The sequence below is a fragment of the Bufo bufo genome, chromosome 1, assembly GCF_905171765.1.
Source record: "Bufo bufo chromosome 1, aBufBuf1.1, whole genome shotgun sequence".
NCBI classification, from domain to species: domain Eukaryota; kingdom Metazoa; phylum Chordata; class Amphibia; order Anura; family Bufonidae; genus Bufo; species Bufo bufo.
The window spans coordinates 738,787,360-738,813,440 of record NC_053389.1 but is presented as its reverse complement, the minus strand read 5'-3'; the positions used below and the strand labels follow the sequence as shown (position 1 = coordinate 738,813,440).

Here is a 26,081-nt window from a genome sequence, read left to right as displayed (position 1 = left end):
ATGGAAATTGGTAGGAGCCAAAACCCTAGGGGATATATATGATCAAGGAATTATTATGACATTTGAGGCTTTGAGACAAAAGTACGATATACCGCGCACCCACTTCTTCTCATACCGAGTGTCTAAATACCCACTCATAGGAGTAGTCAGAACCCAGGGTCCCAGAGGATTAGTTTCGGCAATTTACTCACACCTAGTACGAGCAAAGATTAGCGCAGAGCCCCTCCCGGTAATAGACAAATGGAAAAGGATGATACCCACACTCAGATGAATTAATACCGGATTTATTGGAGTCACATCTACAAGTATCACCAGCAATAAACAATAAAATAATCCAACTCTCCATCATTCATCAGTCATATCTAACACCAGTTAGGATGTATAGAATGGGCAGAGCGTCATCTACTGCATGTCTGAGGTGTGGGGAACAAGAGGCGGACTTCTGGCACATGATCCGGAGAGCTATATTCTGGAAGGAGGCGACTGATCTTCTTGCCTCATTACTACTGGTTCGGGTGCCGTGTATTCCTGAGGTCTGCCTGTTAGGAATAATAAACGATGATAACTGGGACCATTATACGACGACATTCCTAAGGGAATCCCTATTTATGGCACGTAAATGTAAAGCACTCAGATGGTACAGCCCCAATACACCGAACCTGACCATGTAATAAAACGCAAACAAATCAGATTCTACCCTACATAGTATTGGTATATAAACACCGCAATAAACCACAGAAAGTTTGGGGCTTGTGTGGGGCAGCACAAACCATGTATTCAACCTCGAGACTGCGACAAGCAATAACAGCGGCTCGAGGAGACGTGGCTCAGTGGGTGTGCTGGGAATTCTGTGCACATTAAAAATTGCTATATTTTCAATGATGCAACATGGGGCGGATAGAATTGCAAGAGCGGTTCGGAGATAAGAATATGTTACTTTTCTGCTGTTTATATTGTTTTCTGTATTAGGAGAATTGGATCATACAAGTCTGAAACGTTCATGTCTACACTGTATTCGGCAGCTAATGTGTATAATGCGGTTGTACTTTTATTTCCGTTAATAAAACAGTTTAAAAAAATAAATTAAAAAAGGATCATGTCATTTCACTTGTTTATGGAGGAAAAAAGAAAAAGAAAAAAAGTAGTGTGTCGGTGGCCCTTCCAGCATCATTCGTGGCAGGCTTCAAGGTGAGAATTATAGTAGTGCAGAAAAAAAAAAAACTATAACTCAGACTTGAGACGTTCTGATAAATCTTCCTGGTCGATCTGTCCATCTTTTCCATACCATCGATGGTAAGACAAAAGGGCAATATTCTTTGCAGAGATGGCACTCATCTCCATGGCACTGGCTGCCTTCTCTATGCTGTTCACGTAATAAATGCCACGGTGCAGTATGATAGGGGGTAGCTTCTCCGGCGGGGTGTACTTGGGGTAAGCCAACCATTTCTTTACAATGACTGCGTGATACGACTCAAACAAGAAACGCAGCTGTTCATCTGTGAGGGGCTCCGGAGAGAAGATCTTATAGACTTTGATATCAGAGGCTTTGGAAATTTCTGATTTAGTCACTGGTTTTACTGGAGACACTGGGCTAATGCTATAGATGAAAAAATTGGGTTTATCAGTGGTTAGTATTTCTGAGACGGGGAAGTGGCATGGCTTTGGGCAACCAAAGAAAGACGTGTTGATCCGTCCATGGACAAAGGTGGCCACACACTGCTGGAAAGGCTTCGAGAGAGGCTCTATTGGTGGGTCAAAACCGAGGAATTTAATATTGCCAAGTTCCTTATTGAGTGGAGTGGCAATGACTACTATATCATACAAGTGTAGTGCGGACCCGCTGCCAGTCTCAGAATTCACTTCGTACAGTCTCACTGTATCTCCTGAAAAAATAATTAACAAAAGATTGATTTAGAAAGACTAACATAGGAAACTATGAATTATTCAGGACTCATACGTATGGGATGGAGCTACAGGTGGAAGCCTAACCAAACCTTCTGTCCTGCGCACACCAAAATACACCTTGAAATGAATGCCTAGCCTTTTAGAGGATTTTCTTCAAAAGATATCAATTTATCCCTTATCCACAAGATAGAGGATAAGCATCCAATGGGTGGAACATGGGCGCCATGCCCTGTATGAATGGAGATATAGGTTGTGTTCATTCTCTAGGTGACCGCTGGGGATTGCAAAACGCTGTACCCAGCGATAACCTTTTAAAGACTATGAACACCTTGGGGGGGCAATTTTGTACTTGAGCTAAAAGTATTTTTTTTCAATTGGTCTTTATTAACAATATAGAATCCTTTTGTGTGCATAGCTGAGATGCTCTACTAGCTGTCTGTGGAAAAAGCACTGGCATGTAATTTTTCCCTACCCTAACCACTGGTGAGGCTCCCAGCGCATGCGCAGTGTCGGCCGGTGTCCAGCTAAGGGCTCATGCACACGACAGTATTTTGCGTTATGCGGTACATATACTGAACCATTCATTTCAATGGTTCAGCAAAAAAAAACTGAAGTGTCTCAGTGTGCATTCCATTTCAGTATTTTAGTATTTCCGTACCGTGAAAAGATGTCCTATTCTTGTCCGCAAATCACGGTGCTTGGCTCCATTCAAGTCAATGGGTCCGCAAAAAAAACGAATCACATATGGAAATGCATCCGTATGTCTTCCGTATCCATTCCGTTTTTGCTGAACCATCTATTGAAAATGTTATACCCAGCCCAATTTTTTCTATGTAATTATTGTATACTGTACATGGCATACGGAAAAACTGAGCAACGGAAAGGAAACAAAAAACTGAACGGATCCGTAAAAAACGGACAGCAAAACACTGAAAAAACTAGATTTTTGTGAAACTCACCTGTAAAATCTCTTTCTCGCGTAGTTCATTGGGGGACACAGGACCGTGGGTATAGCTTGCTGCTGCCACTAGGAGGCGACACTAGGCTGAAAAGTGATAACTCCTCCCCTGCAGGCTATACCCCCTGCAGCCTGGAGAGAGCATATCAGTTTGTGCCCAAGCAATAGGAGTAGGAGAAAAAAACCAAACCAACCAACAACTGGTCAACGCCAGTCGGATCAAACCAGAACTGGGGCCATACTGGCTCCACAACCGCCAACAATCACGGCAAACAGAAATTACTGGGTGGGAGCTGTGTCCCCCAATGAACTACGCGAGAAAGAGATTTTACAGGTGAGTTTCACAAAAATCTCGTTTTCTCGCTGGTATCATTGGGGGACACAGGACCGTGGGACGTCCTAAAGCAGTCCACGGGGAGGGAACAAATCACATGCCCATGGAGTAAAACGCCCGAGGATGCGCAACTCGCTGCCGCCTGCAGACTTTGCTGCCTGGAACGGTATCCGCCGGTGCCTAGGAAGGCACCCGGTAACACTTGACGAACGTGTGCCCAGAAGATCAAGACATTGCCTTCCACACTGGGAAGCTACTGCATGAAGGAGATGGACCCGAGAAGCACCGACCGCTGGTCGGGTGGGCCAAGACTCAGCTGGGCGTTGCCTTACCCGGAGGGCGGAATGCCTGAGCAACTGTATAACAGATCTATCTGGAAAACATCCTTTGGAGGCCGTCAGCCTTGACAACGACCCCAGGATAAAAATTGGTAGAAGTCCGTACGGCTGTAAGCGCTAGTCAAGGACAAGCAAGCTAAGAGGCCAAATCACATGGCTGATGGAGAGCTCGGTCTGTGTAATGCGAGGGAGAAAGAAGAGAAGCCCATGTCTGTGAGGGCGTGGAAAGACAACCACCTTCTGCGAAAAAAAGAGGATCCTGGACGGAACACTGCCCTATGTTCATACTTAAAGAAAAAAAGTACGTACCAGAAGGGGTACCAACTCTGAGAAAAAAATAAAAATAAAAAATTAACGCCACAAAATAGCTGGCTCCTGGCCGCAGCTGTGGAAGTAGAACTAAAAGGCCAAGTCCGCAGGATTCACCTCTGGTCAAGAGAACGCCCCCTAGGGAGCAGAATATTGGTAGACCAACGCCCTTATAGCCGTAGAGGCTTGTGGAGAGATTTCTAGTGAGAGAGGCTGCCCGAGAATCACTAAGAAACAAACGCCTGAGCCAGGCGTGCCCCACTGCCGGCCAAAGCATCAACACCACGCGAGAAAGGTAAAGTAAAGCCAATGTGAGCACCGCTAGTGAGGGGAAGCCCCGTCAGTGACCATATTTTAACCAAGAGGCAACGCTGTCTGGAAGGGCAGATGAGTGGAACAAAGATGAGAGAAATACTCTTGCCGGGTGAAGTTTGATTACAACGTCCGACGCATCCAAAATAGCGTTGGGCTTCCAGAGCCGTACAACCCATGGCTACTGGTCAGCTAGACAGAAGGATAAGGAGATCAGTTATCCAACTCGAGGAGAGATCGGAAAGGAAAAGTGTGATCCATTCCAGGGACAAAACCCCTACTAGCGGGGGACGTCGTAACAGGCACCCGCTCTACCCGTCTTGGGAAGGCTCTCAGTCCACCCCTGGAATGAGCAGTGAAAGAACAACCACCATTGGCTTGCGGTGACGTAGACATTGATATCTGAAGAGAGGTAGCACCAATGGCGTTACAGTATGACTACTAGAATCCAAGTCCCGCTTCGAACGGCAATCTAGTGTTGACGAGTGCCGTAGGGACTGAGCTACCCAGTAGAACGCACTCAAAAGGTAGATGCTGATCAGCCATGGTAACTACACCATCGCCACGCCCGAGCCGACGACAGAAGGACAACCGTTGTCAGAGCCACGGACCCTTATAGGTAGTAAACCAGAAAGAGGCCAGAACTAAAGCCCATTCCCATGTGAGACTGGCGCTCTACAGAATCTAGTGGTAATGCGATACTCCGCCTGAAGGGAGGCCATACAAGCCCCAAGAGTAATGCTCACGCCATACTCCAGCTGAGGAGTAGGCCACACCGTAGAGGTCACTGAATTCTCGTGTTAGAGGAATCCGTTGCCTGACGAAAGAACTATGCAGTAGGAACCTTAGCATGTAATGGTGACTCAAACATCCCTCGTGCGGTAGGGGCTACCGCATGCTCCGCCAGCGTGGACATGAGGGGAAGGTCTGAGGACATCCGGTAGAAGTCCTGGTATCAAGCTGGCCCAGTTAGTAGAGCTAACCTTAAACCCTCCACCTGAAAAAGGCGCTGAACAGGAGCAACTGCCAAATTAGTACCAGGGTAGAACCCCTACCTGAGGGGGGCTGTCCCGCTACAGCGATTAGGAGCATCTAGCCCTAGCGTGAAGACTACCCTGCGAAGGAGAAGACTTGTAGTAGTCACTGCGGAGTGCCAGCATAACACCCTCACCTAGATAAGGATGAGTGGTGGATGAAGCATCCGGAGTCAGTGGAATATTCTGCTTGCTGGATCTTGATCACAGCACTCTGTGCAGTGTGACTGACCTGAACGGTGGAGGCTCATGGGGATGGGGAGTCTCTAGGACACATAAGGCTGGATGACTCCCCAGAGAGCACAAAGGCCGACATTTTTGTGTCTCCAATAAGTGCATGAAGAAAAGAGGGATACAATATGGGAGTATCCCTAGTATCCAGTGTCAGTATCCATATGCCACTAGATGAAGAATATCAGGCACCAGCGGTACCGACTGTTGCCAAGGACCACCTGTGAAGGCAGCCAAGTCATCTAGAGACATGGCGTAGTTGAAATACCGCATGCAAAGATGCATAGCGATTCCCCCGTTAATCGATCGTTTGTAGCGGGTAATGCCATAGGAAGTATGTGATGGCAAATGAGAGATGGAATAGCAACCAATGGTAGCGCAAACCCCCGGTTAGGGAAGGGGGTAGCACGATAGTCAGAACCGCAATCTACGGAAGTGTAATTACCCACTCAATGCAGTGGGAAAAACCTACGGTAAGCACTGCGCCCAGTGGCAGTGCAAACACTTTACCTATGGACGGGAGTAACATATCCAGTAAGTACTGTAACCCGAGGCAGTGCAAATACATCACACCTCGAAGGGGGTAACGCACCTAGCAGGAACTTGCATATGACGAGTTCTGTACTCTGTGGGAAGTGCCATTATCCCAGCCCAGTAAGGGGGTAATGCGTACGTAAAACTGCGACAGCAGTGAGAATGCCATAATGCCACCTATACAAAAGGTTAATGTATGCTGACGATACTGAGCCCAGTGGAACTTCAATTCCGCCACTCACAGAACGAGGGGCACCTATGGCTGGCATTGAGACCAATGCTAGTGCGGTCAGTCCACCTCAGGAAGGAGGTAATACCCAATTAAGCACTTAATGCATACACCAAAACCGGCTAGCACGGACGTAATCTTGGAAAAATGATCCGGATTCATGTCAGAGTCCGAATAACTGTCCTGCTTCGGCCCGCTCGTGCGCAGTTCCACCTCTCAGCCTCTAGCCCATGGCTGTTGCAGGCTGTGGCGGTGTTGACATAAGAACCAAACTACCCGTAGGTGGAATGGAACTAAAGGTCTGCTGACCGGATTGGACAGACGGTGCTCTATTAACCAAACGACCCAGGAGGGTGGATTGGGAACTTCCAGAGGTCCTCCGCTGTGTTGCGCAGGAGGAGAAACATCAAACAGATGCCCCCGAAGGGTGGATGGGAAGTTTCAGTTGTCCTCAACTGGATTTGCGCAGTTGGATATTTGTGCAGTTGTAGTATTATCAACCAACCGGCCTCAGAGGGCAGATTGGGATCCTTCAGATGAACCCCACTGGATTTACGCAAATGGAGCATTATCAACCAAACGGTTTCAGCAGGTGGAATGGGGACCCTTCGGATGTACTCCACTGGATTTACGCAGTTGGAGCATTATCAACCAAACAACCCAGAGGGCAGAATGGGAATCCTCAGATGTACTCCACTGGATTTGCACAGTTGGAGCCATGTCAACCAAACTGCCCGTAGGGTGGATTGGGAATCCTTCAGATGTACTCCCCTGGATTTTTCTCACCCAAACGGCCCCGGAGGGCCAATTGGGAACCCTTCAGATGTACTCCACTGGCTTTGCCCAGGTGGAGCACCATCAATCAAACTGCCCGTAAGGAGGATTGGGAATCCTTCAGATGTACTCCACTGGATTTTGCGCAGTTGGAGCATTATCAACCAAACGGCCCCGGAAGGCGGATTCGGAACTGTGAGAAACCCTCCACTATCCGGGACGGACACAGGCCCTGGGCATAGAGAGCTCGGTCTGTGAGGAGGGCAGGCCTGTATGGGCGCACTTATATATATATATATATATATATAATTATTATTTAACCGGGTGAGGACCTAACCTCAAATGGACAAGGGGCAGGAAAGGCTGCATACTGCAATATTAAGGCACATCGTGCCTGCAGATAGAGACCCAGGGTAAGGGTAATCTGGTCACTGGATTAGGAAGGGTTAAACTGTCCAAGGACCGGGGCGGAGCCAGCTGGCTCCAGAGGAGAATTCGCGCCAGAAAATGGACCCGCCCCTCCATACTTGAGGGTGAAAGTTGCGGCCTAGAAGGCCGCAAAGCCGGGAACTAAAGTTTTATGCAGGTCGACCGAAACGCACCGCCAGCCGAACACAACGGTACCTGGATCGGTGCAAGAATGAGGCCGCCTATGCCCACTGGCCGCGGAAGCCCGCCCCGTGGGCCGGGAGAAGAAAACAGCATGGCCGGAAGAAACCGGAAGGCCTGAATGAAGCCGGGGCCTAGATTTGTGGTGCCCGGCCGACTGGGATCTCCGCCCACCGCAAACCAGGTCCGCCGGATCCGGAACGGCACTAACAGGCGCCAAGATTATACCTGCCAAAAAGGTATGGTGTTTGACCGGCCGGGGAGCCCGCCCGGTCGGTCTGAGAACAAGGGGCACGAATGGAGCGCAGCGGCGCCAGATTCTGAGTGTCCCCTGCCCGATATGAGCCACGTTAGATCGGAGGGGGTGTAGAGGGAGAATCTAAAATGCCGCCGCCGGGTTTGGGATTAACCCCTTCATTACCTCAATGAGGTGATATGCGGCGACTGGTGGAGGATTCGCAGCCTTCTTAATAAAGGGCCATGGTGTGAGGGGGACAGTAATACTCACCTGTCTTCATCTGTGGTCTTCACCCTTAGTCTTGTACCAGCAGGGCCACCCCACGACCGCTGGCACCAGGCGTCAGGGGTCCGGGCAGAGAAGGGCTGGAGAGGAGGTGGCCCTCTTGCTGGCGGGAAGCAGGGGAGCGAGGCTGCCCTGGTCCGCTTTGTCTTCTTGGGGGAGGCAGGGCGGTGGAACAAGCAACACCAAGCGTGCCTGTGCCCCATCCATGAAATCTGTGAAAAATAACAAAATGATGAAAATCAAAAAAAGGCCACCCTGCTAAGCAGGGAGGTCTGCCTCCTACGACACTAAGCTAAAAACTGATATGCTCTCTCCAGGCTGGAGGGGGTATAGCCTGCAGGGGAGGAGTTATCACTTTTCAGCCTAGTGTCGCCTCCTAGTGGCAGCAGCAAGCTATACCCACGGTCCTGTGTCCCCCAATGATACCAGCGAGAAAGCCATACGGTCGTGTGCATGAGCCCTAACTCTGCTGTGAAATCTAACGGAACACCGGTCACAGAAAAAGTTCCTGCGGCAGTGGATTGGTAAGGAGAGTACTCACTGTATGCCATTTTTTTGCTCTATCCAACCCATTTCCATTTAATATTCCTTCACTGAATTACCCTGGATAAGAAGAAAAAATAAGCTCCAAAAACTATAGATATATTGACAATTAATCAGGAGCTAAAAAAAAATTACTATTGTGAATGTTTTATCAGGTGGAGATTCACTGCAAACCTAATGGACCTTATGACTGATAATTAGGGAGGGCTATACAGAACACTAATTTACCTGACTAGGCAATTAATACAGACACTTACCTGACTTTGCAGGACGAACCTTCTCTTGCACAGAGGTAACAGTGCCTTGAACAAGCTGGGCCTTTGAAGCGTAAAGAAGCCCAGTGCAGACTAGCTTGTTACCCCCTTCCACTGCCCAAAGGCCGGAATCTGTGCCAGCTAGAGACACTGCCCCTAGAAGATAAGATGTACAGATAAAATACAACAAAAATAGCAAAAATACAGCTAGAAGGTTGGACCAGCACCTATCAGACATTGGGGGCATGCCCTAGCAATATGCCCCCAATCTATGAGATGGCCCAACCTCTGCTCCTCTGACATGATGGCACAGGATTATACTGATTTATAATGCCATGCGTCCCCGAGGGTCCTGAAAACTATTGAACTGCTCTGACATAATGCTGCAGGACTCTTAGGCCTCTTTCACACGGGCGTTGCGGGAAAATGTGCGGGTGCGTTGCGGGAACACCCTCCGCGAGAGTGCAAAACATTGTAATGCGTTTTGCACTCGCGTGAGAAAAATCGCGCATGTTTGGTACCCAAACCCGAACTTCTTCACAGAAGTTCGGGCTTGGGTTAGGTGTTCTGTAGATTGTATTATTTTCCCTTATAACATGGTTATAAGGGAAAATAATAGCATTCTGAATACAGAATGCATAGTAAAATAGCGCTGGACGGGTTAAAAAAAATATAAAAAATTATTTAACTCGCCTTAGTCCACTTGATCGCGTAGCCCGGCATCTCCTTCTGTCTTCATCTTAGCTCTGTGGAGCAACAGGACCTGTGGTGACGTCACTCCGGTCATCACATGATCCATCACCATGGTAAAAGATCATGTGATGGACCATGTGATGACCGGAGTGACGTCACCACAGGTCCTGTTCCTGCACACAGCTAAGATGAAGACAGAAGGAGATGCCGGCTACGCGATCAAGTGGACTAAGGCGAGTTAAAAAAATATATATTTAACCCCTCCAGCGCTGTTTTACTATGCATTCTGTATTCAGAATGCTATTATTTTCCCTTATAACCATGTTATAAGGGAAAATAATAATGATCGGGTCTCCATCCCGATCGTCTCCTAGCAACCGTGCATGAAAAGTCGCACCGCATCCGCACTTGCTTGCGGATGGTTGCAATTTTCACGCAACCCCATTCATTTCTACGGGGCCTGTGTTACGTGAAAAACGCACAAAGAGGAGCATGCTGCAATTTTCACGCAATGCACAAGTGATGCGTGAAAATCACCGCTCATGTGAACAGCCCCATAGAAATGAATGGGTCGGTATTCAGTGCGGGTGCAGCGCGTTCAACTCACCCATCGCATCCGCGCGGAATACTCGCCCGTGTGAAAGGGGCCTTAGTGTTACACAGCATTATAAATCAGCATAATCCTGTGCGATCCTGTCAGAGGAGAAGATCGTAACTAGAGTTGAGCGAAGGGAGCTTCAGATGCTTTATCCAAAGTCACTTCGTTCAAAACTTCGGAATAATACTGTACGGAGATCCGTCTCTGTACAGTTTTAGAATGTATGGGCTCCGGTGAGCCGAAGTAAGTTATTTGCGAAGTCGCGCGTGACTTCATTGAATAACTTTGGTAGTGGATTTTTAAACGGAAAACCACCTTAAAACAGAATTCGGCTTTGGGTCCGACTAGTACCTCATCAGCAGGACAGACACTAACCACACCCCTTGTTGTTACCTATGAAAATTACAAATATGGGGTGAAATATGGGAGTGTCTGTTATTTTATTACAAATGCTGCCTTCCCTGACTTTTTCATAACTCAGACATGCCATTTCATTACATCTGATAATACAGGACAATAAAAAATAAAAAAAAAAAGGTCTTGGAGTGGGGGGGGGGGGGGGGGGTTTACTTGGCAAGAAGGGGGTTGCGTACTGCTATGAGCCATACAACTTATGCCTCGTGTTCAAACTTTTACCAACAAAGCCGTTGATGTCAGCTGCTTGTCCGTAGTTGACTCTCATAGCTGGAACCACTATGTCATCAATGAACTTCTGAGAGAAGCCAGATTTCTGCAGAGCTTCATCGATGGTCACATTGAGCTTTGTGAGGAAATCATCTCCACCCATAGCATGAAGCAAAGACTCTGTGCTGGAGAACGAATAGTCAAAAGTCTGGTACCGGTAAATCCTGCCAAAAATAAAAATAGATCTACTTATCTCCAAGACGCATGGACATCTTCAATCTGGGCAAAGAACGCCCAACCCCCAGATGTAAGTAATGTGAAGCTTCAGGCTCAACGTGAAAAGTAATATTCCCTCTACATCCCACGCAGAAAGCCAACTGGGACAAGGACGAGCTGGGCTATGGAAGGCCAGTTTACACAATAAGCTCATTTGCTCTGCTTGTTCCAGCCGTCCAGGTTTGTAAAAATATTAGCAATATTAACAAAAATGAGGTCATCTTCATGATCGGCCATAGGAGACGCACCTGTGGCCGTTTATGAAGGCAGAGAGCACTGCAGCCGCACCATGTAAAAAAAACTTGGTTTTACAATTGCAATCACTATAAGGTGATGCACACGACAGTTGTTTTTAATCGGTCTGCAAAACGGGGTTCCGTTGTTCCGTTTCCGTGTGTCTTCCTTTATTTTTGGAGGACCACCAGACATAAAGGAAAGTAAAAAAAAAGTTTAAAGACAGGTTTGCCATGCAAATGATAGAGAAAAAAAAAAACTGATGCGGACGACAATCTTGTGTGCCTCCGCGTTTAGCGGTCCCATTGACTTGAATGGGTCCGCGAACCGTTTTCCGCGAAAATAATAGGACAGGTTATATTTTTTTGATGGACTGGAACCACGGATCACGGATGGCAAACGGTGCATTAAATCAATGGGTGGCAAACGGTGCATGAAAATCAATGGGTCCGCAGAAAATCACGAAAAACGGCACAACGGACACGGAATAAAACAATGGTCGTGTGCATGAGGCCTAAAACTGCAGCAAAAACGCACAGCTTTAGGGCTCAAGCACATGACCGTATGTATTTTGCAGTCCGCAAAAAACAGATTCACAAAAAATACAGATGACGTCCGCGTGCATTCGGTATTTTGTGGAATGGAACAGCTGGCCCCTAATAGAACAGTACTATCCTTGTCCGACATGTTTCATTCCATACGGACATACGGAAACGGGATGCACACAGAGTAACTTCAGTTTTTATTGCGGACACATTAAAATGAATGGTTCTGCAGTTTTGCTGCAATTGTACAGCTCATGCCGCACCAGTCCACACCATTTAAAATACAATTTTAAAATTGCTGTGCTTCGCCACATTCTGACACTGAGTTGCAATTTTTATTGGTATTATTTTGGGGAACAGGCAGCTTCTGAAATTTTTTTATAAGAAATGATCAAAAGGTATTGATACCATGTGGATGAATTGCGAGGGGGGGGGGGGATTTGAATTTTTAATATTTATGGGATTTTCACATTTTTTTTTTTTTAAACATGTTTACACATTTTTTTTGTCCCCTTAGAGGAGCTGAAAATGCAATTGCTTCATTGTTCGTACCATACACTGCAACACTATTGTACTGCAGTCTATGGGGAATTTAAAGAGGACCTTTCACCAGTTTTTACTTTATAAAAGCAATACCTCACACTGTAGCCCATGTTCCCTAGATGTCTTATCGCTAATTTTTTTTCATGATATGCTCCTCCACTGCGCCGCTGTGCCTCTCGTTCTGTTTAGGCTCCCTGTATGCTAATTAATAGCATCGGAACAGGGAGGAGGAGACATCAGCTTTTCTCAGTGGGCGTCTCTTCTATCTGGCTGTGGCGCTGTCCATCACAGACAGGGAGAAGGTGAGCTGTTCGTTCTCAATGGCTGTGAACAGAACGAGGGGCACAGCGGTGCAACGGAGGAGCAGATCATGAAAAAAAATGAGCGATATGACATCTAGGGAACATGGGCTACAGTGTGAGGTATCACTTTTATAATGTAAAAACTGGTAAAAGGTCCTCTTTGAAAAAAAAAAAAAAAAACACATTTTGTTCCAGCGCTCACTGAGTAGCTATTAAGAGTCACAATTTACTGAAACATCATTAACACATAGGTGCATAACCCATAGAACAGCTTACACATTTCGAAAACTAAAGGTTTCTTAATCATAGCTTTATCAGAGGAAATGTGGAAACTGGAAATGTGGAAATGGTTTCCGTGCACCACTTCAAATAAGAAAAGAGGGGAATAAGGAATCAACACAAACAGATGAGCTGATCTCCGACGTTGTGAATGTGTTGGTTCCCCTTGGTGAATTTTCTGGCCCCGAGGCAGGGTGTAATAGAAGCCTTAGGCCCCTTTCACACGGGCGAGTATTCCGCGCGGATGCGATGAGTGACGTGAACGCATTGCACCCGCACTGAATACCGACCCATTCATTTCTATGGGGCTGTTCACATGAGCGGTGATTTTCACGCATCACTTATGCGTTGCGTGAAAATCGCAGCATGCTCTATATTCTGCGTTTTTCACGCAACGCAGGCCCCATAGAAGTGAATGGGGTTGCGTGAAAATCGCAAGCATCCGCAAGCAAGTGCGGATGCAGTGCGATTTTCACGCACTGTTGCTAGGAGCCGATCATTATTATTTTCCCTTATAACATGGTTATAAGGGAAAATAATAGCATTCTGAATACATAGTAAAATAGCGCTAGAGGGGTTAAAAAAAAATTAAAAAGCTTATTTAACTCACCTTAGTCCACTTGATCGCGAAGCCCGGCTTCTCGTCCGTCTCCTTTGCTGAACAGGACCTGTGGTGAGCATTAATTACAGGAACAGGACCTGTGGTGACGTCACTCGGTCATCACATGATCCATCACCATGGTGAAAGATCATGTGATGACCGGAGTGACGTCACCACAGGTCCTGTTCCTGTAATTAATGCTCACCACAGGTCCTGTTCAGCAAAGGAGACGGACGAGAAGCCGGGCTTCGCGATCAAGTGGACTAAGGTGAGTTAAATAATTTTTTTTTTTTTTTTTTTTAACCCCTCCAGCGCTATATTACTATGCATTCTGTATTCAGAATGCTATTATTTTCCCTTATAACCATGTTATAAGGGAAAATAATACAAGCTACAGAACACCGATCCCAAGCCCGAACTTCTGTGAAGAAGTTCGGGTTTGGGTACCAAACATGCGCGATTTTTCTCACGCGAGTGCAAAACGCATTACAATGTTTTGCACTCGCGCGGAAAAATCACGGGTGTTCCCGTAACGCACCCGCACATTTTCCCGCAACGCCCGTGTTACAATCTTTACAAGGCCCGGACTGCCATGCCATCTGCTCAGAAACCTGTGTTTGCATCATGGAGGGGTGATCGGGAACATAGGGCATGCTCTCTAAACATCTAGATCAGAGGTGGCCACATGCGGCCCTTGATACCATTCTGTGCGGCCCCCAACCATCTGGTAACAGACATGTATACCTATGTCTTGTGGCTGCTCACATGTATTTTTCATGTATTTCTCCCATTAGATGGGAGTCCTGGAAGTGTAACCAGACATTAATGGTATATAATGTGTGTTCAATATGCCATAAGTACAATATTTCAGTTGTTAATACACATTTAAATTTTAATTTCGGCCCTCGTCATTGGTTAAGTCTGGCAATGTGGCCCCCAACCAAGAAACGTTGTGCACCCCTGATCTAGATGCTGCAGTCGCTATTGCTCCCTGCATCTGAGGGGTTGAACATCAGGGATCAGAATTATCTTCCATTTCAGCCGCCGCAGCAGGTTTCAGCTGTGGCAGGTCCCGAGCTCGCTCCATACATTCCTCATTCACCTGTGACATCAAGGTGCATGGAGGGATGAAAGAGAAACCCCATCACATTACAGAATGGATACCACTATAGAGAAATACAATAATGCGGTACTAGAACTGCTTCATTTAGCTAAACTAGAGGGAATTAGAAATTCCCCAAAATGTTCAACGAGATTCTCACAAGAACACAAGGGAACATAATTCTAAAATATATGAGAACGGCTATTTAAATTGGTATTCCAGTAAGGCTCAATTCACATGTCCGTATAATGGGACCGCATCTGTTCCGCAAAATTGCGGAACGGGTGCGGACCCATTCATTCTCTATGGGGACGGAATGGATGCGGAGAGCACACTATGTGCTCACCGCATCCGCATTTCCGGAGCGCGCCCCCGATCTTCTGGTCCGTGGCTCCAGAAAAAAATAGAACATGTCCTATTCTTGTAAGCAATTGCAGACAAGAATAGGTAGATCTATGGGGGTGCCGGCCGGATGTATTGCAGATCCGCAATACACTACGGACGTGTGAATGGACCCTAACAAGAAGTTATCTGTTATCAACCGCAAAGGAAATAATTGTAAGATCAGTGGGGGTCTGACTGCCTGGACCTCACCAGTCATGACAACATAGGTCTTATGATCCCTGTTTCAATGAAGTAATGGTCGAGTATGTACACTGGCACTCAGTTTAAAGTGTGTGGGACCTCTCAACATAAGTGCTCAGCCCTCTACGGCAGCCCACAGAGAAGAAATGTAGTCACGTGCTCTACCACTGTTTAATTGAAATGAGGACATAGGACCCCTGTACTCATGATAGGTGGGAGTTTCAGCAATTTGACCCCCCACCGATCTGATAGTTGTCTTCTATCCAGTGCATAGGGTACAACTTCTTGTTACCGGCATACACTATTTTCTGATATATTTGGTGTACCTGAACAAGGGCAGGAGACAGAACCAGGCAAACTCTGGGCAGGTGCAAGTGGGTAAATATCCTCAATGCGTTTTAAGCTAGGGGTGGAGTAGACAGAGGCTCACCAAGACTGAGAGTGACCACCGACTATAAAGACCATCCATGCACCCATTTGGAAAAAACGAGAAGCGTCAGGAGACAAGTTGCACAGAGCTTTCTTAGCACATCTACCACTTGGTTCTAGCAACTCGAAGGTGATCATAACCATCAATTTCTGACCAGTCATTGGTGGCACATCCTAGCAAGATGCCACCAATGTTTAGGACAACCCCAATAAATTAGATATGATTTGCCACAAAGTGGAATTTTACATTTCTATCCACCTAAAGGACTATTACAGGCCAGGTTCATACCGCACAGTTCAGGCAGAATGCAACTTGCTGTGCCTTCAAGCAATGACATACAATGCATGGCATCACGTACAGATGTACAGATACAATTCACCTACCTCATGAACCTGTCCAAAACGTCTTCCACCCACATGTACAGCCGCAGGAAATTGAGACCATAGTTCCAGATCATTTTGATCACATTTATCAAAAACCATTCACTTTCTTGAAAAACAAACTCTTCTCCATTATAAATTCCAACCAGGTTTCCCCTCAGTGAGACAGCATTGAGACCTAGGAGCAAAAAACCATTCACAGGTTACATTTCTGTGCTCCAGATACAGTAGGTCTTCTGAGGATGCATTACATGGTATTTTTGGGTTGTAAGCCTGCACAAAAAATAATCTGCCAAGACCCATTACCTGATATCCAAATTTCCAAGTGCACCTGGACAAAATGCAGTATGAGTGTCCAGGTATAATCAAGCATTCATGCATGGGTGGAAAGTGGATGGTTACTGACCATCTAAGTGAGACGCACACAGGAAGACGTCCAAATTACCTGCAGAGCGGGACCCGTAAGGTTCAAGCTGCTGTTCATGGACTCAGAGGACTGCCGATACATAACCCAGCCGCCCAGCAGTCCCACCCTTACCCGGGATAATCTTTTCTACCAGGTGTAGATGAAACTCTGCTTGTCCTCATTTTAGAGTCTACTCACCCAGCTCCTTCACAAATGTCTTCATGTGCAGATTCAGAGGGTGTATAACTGACCCCCCAGCTTCATAATGGTTCCCTTCCATCTCTATGGTTGACAGACGCCCTCCTACATCTCCCTTTTCATATATGTCAATCTGGACATCCTTCCCAAACTTCTGGCGCAGGAAGTAAGCTGCTGATGTTCCTCCAATGCCAGCTCCTACCACAGCTACGAAGAGAAGAAAATGATTAGACCCTTCAGCACATCAACTAATAAGCCTTTACGTCAACCATTTTTGGGATTGGTGTTGGTCCTAGCGGTTGGACCCACAGCAATCATTTAGTTATCCCCTATCCTGTGGGTAGGGTTAACTTCTAAACTTGGTACAAACTACAATCCCTTTAAGGCTGGGTTTACACGGGTGTTGCGGGAAAATGTGCGGGTGCGTTGCGGGAACACCCGCGATTTTTCTGCGAAAGTGCAAAACATTGTAATGCGTTTTGCACTCGCGTGAGAAAAATCGCGCATGTTTGGTAATTTAACTCACCTTAGTCCACTTGATCGCGTAGCCCGGCATCTCCTTCTGTCTCCTTCGCTGAACAGGACCTGTGGTGAGCATTAATTACAGGTAAAGGACCTTTGGTGACGTCACTCCGGTCATCACATGATCCATCACCATGGTAAAAGATCATGTGATGGATCATGTGATGACCGGAGTGACGTCACCAAAGGTCCTTTACCTGTAATTAATGCTCACCACAGGTCCTGTTCAGCAAAGGAGACAGAAGGAGATGCCGAGCTACGCAATCAAGTGGACTAAGGGGAGTTAAATTTTTATTTATATTTTTTTTAACCCCTCCAGCGCTAGTTTGCTATGCATTCTGTATTCAGAATGCTATTATTTTCCCTTATAACCATGTTATAAGGGAAAATAATAATGATCGGGTCTCCATCCCGATCGTCTCCTAGCAACCGTGCGTGAAAATCGCACCGCATCCGCACTTGCTTGCGGATGCTTGCGATTTTCACGCAACCCCATTCACTTCTATGGGGACTGCGTTGCGTGAAAAACGCAGAATATAGAGCATGCTGCGATTTTCACGCAACGCACAAGTGATGCGTGAAAATCACCGCTCATCTGAACAGCCCCATTGAAATGAATGGGTCGGGATTCAGTGCGGGTGCAATACGTTCACCTCACGCATTGCACCCGCGCGGAAATCTCGCCCGTGTGAACGCAGCCTAAGACAGTACAGAACTGAGTCAGAATTTGTCAATTCCCATAACTATTAGCTCAGCTCACTCAGGTCCAGACATGCAGCATCACAGTACATGTATAATGAAAGGCCAATTTCAACTAAAATGCAGCACAACTTTCAAGAACCAACTTATTTTATTTTTCTTACATACATGGTATTTCATTCCCCCCCCCCAAATTTTTTTTTTCAAGATGCAGTGAATGTACAGTAGACCCATGGTCGGGCAGAGTTCGGTCCAGGAAACCCAACCACCATAGACATTTGTGTGATGTTAGCCCTAAGGGATGTTTATACAGGGTTTATGCCAGCAGAATTTTGGCGCAGTGTCTAATGCAAAATTTCAGCAGGGGGCGAGTGGTGTCTGCCTCCCACTGAGGCAGCGCTGCAGTTTGCATGGCCAGCAGTCTAAAGACATGACAAGAAGGGACAGATAGATAAGACCTTGACTGTCATTGTACTTTCATACAACACAGGAATAATGGCTGGCAGCATAAAAATCTAATTACAAAATCACGTGCAATACATAGGATAAAGTGCATAATACGGTTACGGCCGGCACACATTTGTGTACATGAGCCCTTAGGATAGTTTCAAACTATCAGAGATACGTCAGGAAATGGCACCGCCGGAAGGTACATGAATGCCCACCGGATCCATTTACCATAGTGGGGACTGGCAGAGATCCGGTCGCAAACTGGAAAGTATGCCGAAAATTGGCTGGACTAAAAACACTGTGTGCAGCAATTTTAGTGCCGCCAATACTCAGGATATTTGCAGAGTTGCAGCCGGATCTCTGCCAGTGCCTATCATAGTTAATGGGGCCAGCGGGCATTCAGGCAGCGTCCGGCAATGCCGGATCCAGAGAACTCCAGCAGGCTGTTCCCTGCCAGATCTCTGAACATTAGTGTGAAACCACCCATAAAGTGGATTTACACGGCCTGATATTCCGGCAGATTATTGGGAATTAAAGTTCTTGCAAACACTCAATCCCAACAATCTGCCCGTGTAAATCGGGCGATCCTGTCGTTCATGCAGGCACCTCAGTCATCGTTTCTGGGCAGCAGATCATCCTGTCTAAACAGCGATCCCAGAAACAATGCAGCTGTATGAGGAGCGATCCCTCCTTCTCATACCGTGGAGGTGATCGCTGCATGTAAATGTAGCTCTTCACCCCCACTGAACGAGCACTTCCTTCCCGACAATCGGCTGCTCCTCGGCCTGTGTAAACCCGCCTTTAGTCATAGCCACCTGACTGATCTCTGAGCACCCTCCCTGTAATGTAGTGCCGTCCGCAGACTTCACCTCACGTTACGTGGACAGGTAGCTTTACAGTCACGGGTAAACAATGTGAAAAGAGCAGGGCGCAGGACACATCTTGTGGAGTACCAGTAGATGGGACAGGTCCTGTCCTGGTGCGTTGTGTAGACAAACGCAGTTTGAAGCCTTGGCGAGTGTCCGCTTACGGTTTAGTCCCACTCAAGGGAGCAAAACCACGACCTGATGCCAAAGTGAACAACTGTGGAAGAAACTGGAATACGTGGTAGATTCTGACAGCATCAAATTCCGCCACATGAACATGCCCTTCCACAGAGTTTTCAGATTCTCGAAAAACCCTTTTAGGTCCATTCAAGTGAACAGAGCTTAGCCGCGCCCAGGCCATTGATACCAGTTGTGACGTCACTGGGCCTGCGGTAAACAGCGACAAGGCCGCGGCGCTACTGCCAGCTCCAGCGCCTTCTCAAACAGCTGATCGGCAGGGGGTCCCGGGTGTTTGACCCCTGCCAATCAGATGCTGATGATCTATATATACACGCATACAAAAAAAAAAAGTATACATCAGCCTACATGTTTTTTTGCTGGACTTTGCAAGATGGAAAAACGTGGTACACTACGCTTTCCCATCCTGCAGAGTCCTGAAAAAAAAGTATACAGTAAAACTCTACTGTGATGAAGGCCACAGTACGGCATCTGACTGAGGCATCCGTTATTGTATATGTTTTATGTGTATGTTTAACGTATGACAAAAACCCAGCCTTACGTGCCCGATCCAGCACTTCTGTATTTTTGTTGCTCTGCTCATCTAACAGAGCAGAATAACAGAAATAAATAGTGGTGGTGTGAACAGGGCCTAAGAGGTGGGTATTTATGCAGGGCAACCATTACTGGTCTAAATAACAGCAGGCAATTATAGAAAAGTACAGTCCAATATGGCGGATCCTCCCTGTACTTTACCAGTTGGCTATAATAGCCTGCCTGCATTCACTACGCTACATCCATCAATGTGAGATGTGTGAGGCGCGTGCGCGCGGTGCAGTGCGTGAGGCGCGTGCGCGCGGTGCAGTGCGCGAGGCGCGTGCGCGCGGTGCAGTGCGCGAGGCGCGCGCGCGGTGCAGGGCGCGAGGCGCGCGCGGTGCAGGGCGCGAGGCACGCGCGGTGCAGTGCGCGAGGCGCGGGGTGCAGTGCGCGAGGTGCAGTGCGCGAGGCGCGCGGGGTGCAGTGCGCGAGGCGCGCGGGGTGCAGTGCGCGAGGCGCGCGCGGTGCAGTGCGCGAGGCGCGCGCGCGGTGCAGTGCGCGAGGCGCGCGCGCGGTGCAGTGCGCGAGGCGCGCGCGCGGTGCAGTGCGTGAGGCGCGCGCGCGGTGCAGTGCGTGAGGCACGTGTGTGTGGTGCAGTGCGTGATGCGCGTGTGTGTGGCGCAGTGCGTGATGATCACACACTGCATTACACACTGCTGTCACCTTGATGTCCGGGGCTGTTTTTCACCACTGAGGAGTCCTCTCCAGCCCTCCGCCACCATGATTGCCGGGGTCTTTGTGCAGCACGCCCGCTCTCCTTACTATAGAAACCCCCGGAGCCGGCCCCTCCTCCTTCCAGCTCCCGCCAGCTTCCCCTGCTACAGGAGCCTTTATCGCTCCCGCCAAAACCAACCAATAACAAAGCTCCTTGCTGTACGAAGCTTTGCTATTGGTTATTTCAGGCACAGGCAGCATCACTGCGCTGATGAGTGTCAGGTAAAAGTCTAAGGCGTATTGGTATGCCTTAGACCTTTTTCCAGGGAGTAAAATGGCCTGAACAAGCATCTATCATGTTTGTAGAAGGATTCCAACTTCTCCCACTCTCCCATTACGGCAGCTCACTTAGGGGGTCATTTATCAAACTGGTGTAAAGCTCCTTTGAAATATTAAAGGTGGAATCTGATTGGTTGCTATGGGCAACTAAGCCAGTTCTACTTTACACCAGTTTGATAAATGTCCCCCATAGATAGTGTCTACAAGTCTAGGCCGGACACTGTGCCACCATATGTTGCCTCCCTAAAGCACCATATTCTTCACTAGATGCAGGAAGAATATCTCCATGTATGGGAAGAACAACACAGATCCACAAATCAGGTGGGACATTAAAGGACATCTGTCAGAAGACTTGTCCCTATGACACTGGCTGACCTGTTACATGTGCACTTGGCAGCTGAAGGCATCTGTGTTGGTCCCATGTACATATGTGTCTGCATTATATGCAAATGAGCCTCTAGGAGCAACGGGGGCGTTGTCATTACACCTAGAGCCTCTGCTCTCTCTGAAATTGCTGTGTCCTCTGCACTTTGATTGACAGGGCCAGGCAGTGACAAGTAATCACACCTGACCGGTCAAGCAAAGTACAGAGGGCGCGGCAGTTGCAGAAAGAGCTGAGCCTCTAGGAGTAAGGCCTCTTTCACACGGGCGTTGCGGGAACATGCGCGATTTTTCCGCGCGAGTGCAAAACATTGTAATACGTTTTGCACGCGCGTGAGAAAAATCGGCATGTTTGGTACTCAAACCCGAACTTCTTCACAGAAGTTCGGGCTTGGGATCGGTGTTCTGTAGATTGTATTATTTTCCATTATAACATGGTTATAAGGGAAAATAATAGCATTCTGAATACAGAATGCATAGTAAAACAGCGCTGGAGGGGTTAAAAAAATAATAATTTAACTCACCTTAATCCACTTGATCGCGCAGCCCAACTTCTCTTCTGTCTTCTTTGCTGTGTGCAGGAACAGGACCTGTGGTGACGTCACTCCGTTCATCACATGGTCCGTCACATGATCTTTTACCATGGTGATGGATCATGTGATGACTGGAGTGACGTCACCACAGGTCCTGTTCCTGCACACAGCAAAGACGACAGAAGCAGATGCCGGGCTGCGCGAACAAGTGGATTAAGGCGAGTTAAATTTTTTATTATTTTTTTTTTAACCCCTCCAGCGCGGTTTTACTATGCATTCTGTATTCAGAATGCTATTATTTTCCCTTATAACCTTGTTAAAAGGGAAAATAATAATGATCGGGTCTCCATCCAGATCGTCTCCTAGCAACCGTGCGTGAAAATCGCACCGCATCCGCACTTGCTTGCGGATGCTTGCGATTTTCACGCAACCCCATTCATTTCTATGGGGCCTGCGTTACGTGAAAAACGCACAAAGAGGAGCATGCTGCGATTTTCACGCAACGCACAAGCGATGCGTGAAAACCACCGCTCATGTGAACAGCCCCATAGAAATGATTGGGTCAGGATTCAGTGCGGGTGCAATGCGTTCAACTCACACATCGCATCCGCGCGGAATACTCGCCCGTGTGAAAGGGGCCTAAGGCCTCTTGCACACAAACATATTTTCTTTCTGTGTCCGTTCCGTTGTTTTTTTTGCGCACCATATACGGAAACATTCATTTCAATGGGTCCGAAAGGTACTCCATGTGCATTCCGTTTCCGTATTTCCGTTCTGCAAAAAAAATAGAACATGTCCTATTATTGTCTGCATTACGGACAAGGATAGGACTGTTCTATTGGGGCCAGCTGTTCCGTTCCGCAAAATAAGGAATGCACACATCCGTATTTTCTGCGGATCCGTTTTTTTGCGGACCGCAAAATACATACGGTTGTGTGCAAGGCTAGGGCTACACGACATGTGTCGGGCGACAATTTTTATAATGATAGTCCATGGTGTCGCGGTGCGACATGCTGCGACTGCGAAACAACAGTAGCAAAAAATCCATCCAAGATGGATTTTTCTGCAACTGTCACGTCGCAGTCGCAGCATATCGCAGTGCGACACCATGGACTATCATTATAAAAATTTTGAGCGACATTGGTGCGACTTCTTGTCACGTGACATGTTGTCGTGTGGCCCTAGCCTAATGGTAACGCCCCCGTTGCTCCTAGAGGCTCATTTGTATATAATAAAACATCATTTTCCTCAGCAATGTGGGCACATATGGACATGGGACCAACACAGATGCCAAGCGCACATGTAACAGGTCAGACAGTGTCCTAGGGACAAACCTGCTGACAGATGCCCTTTAAGCAGTTGTCTCACCACAAGAATTTTTCTCCTATCCACATGATAGAAATAAGGAGAAGTCCCGACCGATCACAAGACTAAGGTGCCACAGTCCGTGGAGGGAATACAGTCAGACGTGCGTGCTATTCAGTGGCATAGAGCATGCGTGCCCACCCCGCCATCCACTGGACCCTTACCGATCAGATATTTAGTCCCTATCCTGTGGATAAAGGATATACATTCTTACAGTGGGACAATCATACTTCCTTGTACCTGATCGGCTCGTGGCCTAGGAGGCAGGATCATCAGCAATAACCTGATGTCATGAATGCAGGGAGTCTGGTGTCTCCACGGCCTCAATCACTCCACATATTAGGCTACTTTCACACTTGCGTTCAGAGCGGGTCCGTCTGGGGTCTGCACAGACGGATCCGCTCCTATAATGCAGACGTTTGGATCCGTTCAGAAAAAATTCTAAGTGTGAAAGTAGCCTGAACGGATCCGTCCAGACTTTACATTGAAAGTCAATGGGGGACGGATCCGTTTGAAGATTGAGCCATACTGTGTCATCTTCAAGCGGATCCGTCCCCATTGACTTACATTGTAAGTCTGGACGGATCCGTTTGCCTCCGCACGGCCAGGCGGACACCTGAACGCTGCAAGCTGCGGAGCGGAGGCTGAACGCTGCCAGACAGATGCATTCTGAGCGGATCCGCGTCCACTCAGAATGCATTAGGGCTGGACGGATGCGTTTGGGGCCGCTTGTGAGACCCATCAAACGGAGCTCGCAAGCGGAGCCCCGAACGCAGGTGTGAAAGTAGCTTAAGAAACATACAAGTCATTGCCAGTAATAAAAGGTGCGGCCTCGCGTTAACCCTTCCACTCCTGTACTACTTGGCACACTGAGGATTTTCTCAGTGGCATGAGAATTAGTTCTAGGTCTGTTCAATCCCAGGACGCAGGTATGGGGCGGATTTCCTAAGCTTATGCGGTCCTAGACCTGCGGCGGACGTATCACAGACTGGACACCAACTGCTGTTGTGCAACAGAATTTTACACCGACGGCACAATGTTGGTGCAAAGTGTACGGTGGAATTACAGCTCCTTCAATAGGACGGGGGAGCTGTAGTTACACTCCATCCCACTGAATAGGACGGGGGAGCTGTACGGCCGCTGCCATGTCAATGGCGAGCAGGTAAACAGCGAAGAGAAGTCAGCGCTTGTACGAGCGTCGCAGTCTCTTCAAACAGCTGATCAGCGGGGGGCCGGGGGTCAGACCACTGCCAATCTGATCCTGAGGATAGGGCAACCCCTTTAACAAGTGCCCGCTGTCTCCTGACGGTGGGCACTGCGGGTCCTCAGACAAGGGGGGGGGGGGGGGGTTAAATGACTGCAGGAACACGCGAGCACCAAGAACCAGCTGTAACCAGCAGTCTGTGGTCTTAGCGCCGGCGTCAGACAAAGCTCCATACCATGGCATGATCAAACGGGATGCCCCCTCTGGGTTTCTCAGTGACCCAATCTTAGCCAGCCCCGAGGACCTACGAAGGACCCCGAAGCTGTCTGCGGTTAGGGCCTAGAGCTGAGGCCCTCCAGCTGTTGCAAAACTACAACTCCCAGCATGCCCGAACAGTCTACAGCTATCAGCCTACAGCAGGGCATGGTGGGAGTTGTAGTTTTACAACAGCTGGAGAGCCGCAGGTTGGCCATGCCTGGCCTAGAGCATACGCTAACACATTGTAGGTGTGAATAAAGTCAGAAAATAGTAAGCCCTCTTTCACACGACCGTTTTTTTTTCCTTTTACAGGCCGTTTTTTTTGCGTTCAGTATACGGTACCATTCATTTCAATGGGTCCGCAAAAAAAAAACTGAATGTACTCCGTATGCATTCCGTTTCCGTATTTCCGTTCCGTTGAAAGATAGAACATGTCCTATTATAGCCCGCAAATCACGCGCCGTGGCTCCATTCAAGTCAATGGGTCCGCAATAAAAAAAACGGAACACATACGGAAATGCATCCGTATGTCTTCTGTATACGTTCCGTTTTTGCGGAACAATCTATTGAAAATGTTATGCCCAGCCCAATTTTTTTCTATGTAATTACTGTATATGCCATACGGAAAAACGGAACAGAAACAAAAAAAAAACTAAAACAACGGATCCGTGAAAAACAGACCGCAAAACACTGAAAAAGCCATACGGTCTGTGAAAGAGGCCTAAAAAAGTGTTAGAAATAATGTTATAGGATAGGTCACCAGTGTCTGATCGGTGGGGGTCCGACTCCAGGCACCCCCACAGCGCCGTACATTGCATACTGGCTGTGATTGGTATTGCAGCCCTGACCCACAAGTTCTGTGATGTATGTACATGTATGACCCGATGTGTGGCTGGATGTCAGTGGGACACAAACACACCTGCAGGACCGCTGCGGTCCACACTCCCCTCCCCCCGCCGCACGGCCTCCATGCTCACCTATCCTGTTGGGCGGATGCCGCAGGTCCTGGAAGGCTGCAGCCCGCAGGCTGCACAGGATGAGGCCGGTCAGCATGCACGGGACGGCGGCTGAGAGCTGCATGGCGTCCCCTGAACGCTTCGCAGCCTAAAATCGAAGCGCGCATGCTCGACCCTCCTCCTCCTCCTCCTCTCAGCTGCTGTCACCTGGTGGCCTCCTCTGCACTTTGACCGACTGCACCGATACACAGGGAGCAGTAAGGGCCCCATCACACAGCTGGGCTCAGGGCTGGACGCCCTCTTATGAGTTACCCTGCTGCTGCCCCTGTGATTGGGATGCTAGGACTAGCCGAAAAGCTGTCCTCAACAGTAATAGTCCAGTGTGAAATATGGTTGT

At 48.0% G+C, this 26,081-nt stretch overlaps 1 protein-coding gene across 1 annotated transcript; it reads right to left on the bottom strand.

Moving 5' to 3' along the window:
* Nucleotides 1-268: 268 nt before the first annotated feature.
* PCYOX1 (prenylcysteine oxidase 1) lies at nucleotides 269-25,841 on the bottom strand. The gene is made up of 6 exons (XM_040414429.1): nucleotides 25,706-25,841; nucleotides 16,684-16,890; nucleotides 16,083-16,257; nucleotides 10,815-11,026; nucleotides 8,891-9,043; nucleotides 269-1,883 (listed from the first exon to the last, which is right to left on the bottom strand). Exons 1-6 carry the CDS (start codon nucleotides 25,806-25,808, stop codon nucleotides 1,222-1,224), a joined length of 1,512 nt encoding a protein of 503 aa, XP_040270363.1. The 5' UTR covers nucleotides 25,809-25,841; the 3' UTR covers nucleotides 269-1,221.
* Between the last annotated feature and the right edge of the window lie 240 nt (nucleotides 25,842-26,081).